The 3,300-nt window shown below is 48.1% G+C and overlaps 1 protein-coding gene across 1 annotated transcript; it reads left to right on the forward strand.

The window, feature by feature from the left end:
* The first annotated feature begins 827 nt into the window (after positions 1-827).
* Positions 828-3,300, forward strand: LOC117774782 (olfactory receptor 2K2-like). Its single transcript, XM_034607433.1, has 4 exons — positions 828-849; positions 1,416-1,824; positions 2,240-2,466; positions 2,951-3,300. The coding sequence occupies exons 1-4, from the start codon at positions 828-830 to the stop codon at positions 3,298-3,300; spliced, it is 1,008 nt and encodes a 335-aa protein (XP_034463324.1).

Consider the following 3,300-nt stretch of genomic DNA (forward strand, 5'->3'; position numbering starts at 1 on the left):
CTGAGAACCAGACCAGTCCCACTGAGAAGCTGCTCCCTGCCCATCAGCCCCTGAACGCCTCACTGACGCTTCTAATTCTATTAAAGCACTGGTCACTGAGACTCCTGGGAGGTCTGAGGCCTCCAGGACACTCATTACCCCCCCACACAGACACACACACACACACACACACACACACACTGCAGAGGCCCTGCAGAGGAGGGGCCCTGCAGAGGTGGGGCCCTGCAGAGGAGGGGCCCTGCAGAGGAGGGGCCCTGCAGAGGAGGGGCCCTGCAGAAGAGGGGCCCTGCAGAGGAGGGGCCCTGCAGAGGTGGGGCCCTGCAGAGGAGGGGCCCTGCAGAGGAGGGGCCCTGCAGAAGAGGGGCCCTGCAGAGGAGGGGCCCTGCAGAGGAGGGGTCTTTCAGAGGAGGGGCCCTGCAGAAGAGGGGCCCTGCAGAGGAGGGGCCCTGCAGAAGAGGGGCCCTGCAGAAGAGGGGCCCTGCAGAGGAGGGGCCCTGCAGAGGAGGGGCCCTGCAGAAGAGGGGCCCTGCAGAAGAGGGGCCCTGCAGAAGAGGGGCCCTGCAGAAGAGGGGCCCTGCAGAGGAGGGGCCCTGCAGAAGAGGGGCCCTGCAGAAGAGGGTCAATGAACAAATTACACACACTCAAAGATACCAGTTTGCTAAATGTGTCCGATTTCCTTCATCATAAGAGATTGAAAAACCTGGTTCTACCAACATCTACTGAGTTCTACCCATGTCCCATCCTTCTGCCATGTTCTGTAGTTTTTACATTTTCCTGCTGACTAATACTGGTGCAATTTTGGAGTTACTGGTTTACTGGCACCGGCCATGTCCTTTCTACTCATTCCCAGTACATCAAAGACAAACTCTGATGGTTTTTCTACGACATCAAAACCTTCAGTGTCTTATTTAGAGCAGAAACCCAACGGGAGAGTACAAGAAGAATATCACAACAACAAGAAGTAAGAATAACCTTGTTACTATAACACGTGCTTCAGAATGATCCCGTTAGAGACATAAGCCACAGAGGGCGGTTTGGGGGGGGGGGGGGTTGTTTCAATAGGGATGATGTCTGTGGGCAGAGATCAGCTGATGGACTCTCACAACTCAATGTAAAATCATTTAAGGCAGAAACTCTCCTCAGACAAGTGAGAGCTTCACAGCGCTCTGACGAGAGGACGACTGACAGGACGTTTTAGGCTTTTGAAAAGAATCTGAACAGTTTTATGATCTTTTGACTTTTTGTATTTATTGGAACACCATTTGTTCATCAGCTAAATGAAATGTAATGTAATCAAGCATCAGTTTCCTGTTTTACTGCCGGTGGCGCTAATCTTTTTAATTGATCGAGTATTCACCAGTTTTCTGCTCCTGGGGTTTCGGTGACAAACTGATTCCTGAAAGTTTGGGATTCAGAAGAGTGTGATCAAGCTCTACAGGAGCTGTGGATGGAGAACGGGTCAGTGATGACTCCTCTCAGGCAGCCTATCGTGTTCGAGCTGGAGGGCTTCCACGTACCACCAGGCTACGGATCGTTCCTCTTCTTCCTCGCTCTGTTTCACTACATGGTGGTGCTGTTGGGGAACGGTGTGGTGATGTGCATCATTGTCATAGACAAGAACCTGCACAGACCCATGTTTGTGTTGCTCTGTAATCTGGTAGTCGTCGATGTGCTGGGCTCCACCGCGGTGCTGCCTCGCATGATGATGTACTTTCTGACTGGGGAGAAGAGGATCACCTACATCACAGCCATGGCCCAGGCCTTCTCTGTGCACACGTACGGTGCCGCAGTGCAGACTCTTCTGGCTGCGATGGCCTACGACAGGTATCGAAGGCTCCTCACCAGAATTATCTGTAATATGTGTTATATATGGACCTTTGTTGCATATCGATCTTGTTGCCCCCTTCCCAAGTTCTCAGTCTAAATCCAGGGGGAAGAAAAGTGTTTTTTTAGATCCAGGTACAATGATTTTCACAGAAAACGTGAGTGGAAACAAACTCATTTAATGTTAACGTGTTTTTCTTGACTAGCAGAAGACACAAATTCGCATGGTTTTATAAAGTATAATAATTCTCAACCACTTCTTTGTTTGAAACCATAAAGTGTCTCTGTATTCATAGAAATATCCTTGTTCTCACATATTTATGAACTTAGCAGCACACAGTAAGAGATGCTGAGACCTTATATATAAAATATATCTCATATAAAATATATCTATAACCTGAAACACTGTCTGCAGGTACATTGCTGTGTGTGAGCCGCTCAGGTATCAGGCCATCATGACGTCAGCTCGGCTGCAGACCTGCTGCGTCCTGGCCTGGTCCGTGGCTCTGCTCTGTATCAGTGTGCTCTTCACCCTTCACATCAATGTTCCTCTGTGCGGCAACACCATCCAACACGTCTACTGCAGCAACCGGGTCATCATGAACCTGGCCTGCAGGTCCACCCCCACCAATAACATCTATGGTCAGTGCACTGGTGTAGAACACACGGAGCAGGCGGCCGGATTTCAAAACGAACAACAGCACACAGAGCAAGACTCCACAGAACTCAGCAGCTCAGCAGAGTGCATTCCTCTTGAGAGGTCCCCTTGAGAAACCACATTTAAATTCACTAGATCCAGGACTTTTATTTGGATCTGCATCAAATCGCAGTCCCCTAACAATGCCCGACTTTTTCAAATCAACTTCCATGAATTATTCTCTGAGAAATCAAAGAAAATGTTAATTCATTGATTCATTGCAATGTTGAACCAAAGTGAAATGAGTTCATTAGCTTCATATTGCTGCGGCTCTCACAGCGTTATACAATAAAATGTAAATATGTCATCTAGATAATATTTATGATTTCTAAAGTTCACTGTGCTGTTACTGGAAGGCGGAGTCAGTCAAAGGAATGACAGGAGTTGACACGATACTTTGAGATAATTGTGATTTTCTTGTTTTTCTAGGTCTGTCGATGTCCTGGACCTTGAGTACAGGGATGTTCGTCATCATTGCCTTTTCCTACTTTAGAATCCTACATGCTTCTGTTAAACGAGGCCGAGCTGACAGCAGAGTCTGCAGCAAGGCCTTCCAGACATGTGCGTCACACCTTGTTGTGTATGTGCTCTACGAGATCGCTTCACTCACCATTATCGTGAGTCACAGGATGACCTCACTCTCTCATAACATCAAGAAATTCATCAGCATCCTGTTTATCATCATTCCACCAGCAATCAACCCCATAATCTACGGACTGGTCAGTAAAGAGTTACGTGCTAGTTTCTTCAAGAATTTGATCTTAGTCCGTCTCAAATAA

Source organism: Hippoglossus hippoglossus, chromosome 14, assembly GCF_009819705.1.
Source record: "Hippoglossus hippoglossus isolate fHipHip1 chromosome 14, fHipHip1.pri, whole genome shotgun sequence".
Classification (NCBI taxonomy): domain Eukaryota; kingdom Metazoa; phylum Chordata; class Actinopteri; order Pleuronectiformes; family Pleuronectidae; genus Hippoglossus; species Hippoglossus hippoglossus.

Coding starts and splice junctions, on each gene's coding strand:
- LOC117774782 (XM_034607433.1), top strand. CDS start 828: ATGTCCTTTCTACTCATTCCCA. Junction 850..1,415: donor GTCCTTTCTACTCATTCCCA/GTACATCAAAGA, acceptor TTTGGGATTCAG/AAGAGTGTGATCAAGCTCTA. Junction 1,825..2,239: donor GCTGCGATGGCCTACGACAG/GTATCGAAGGCT, acceptor CACTGTCTGCAG/GTACATTGCTGTGTGTGAGC.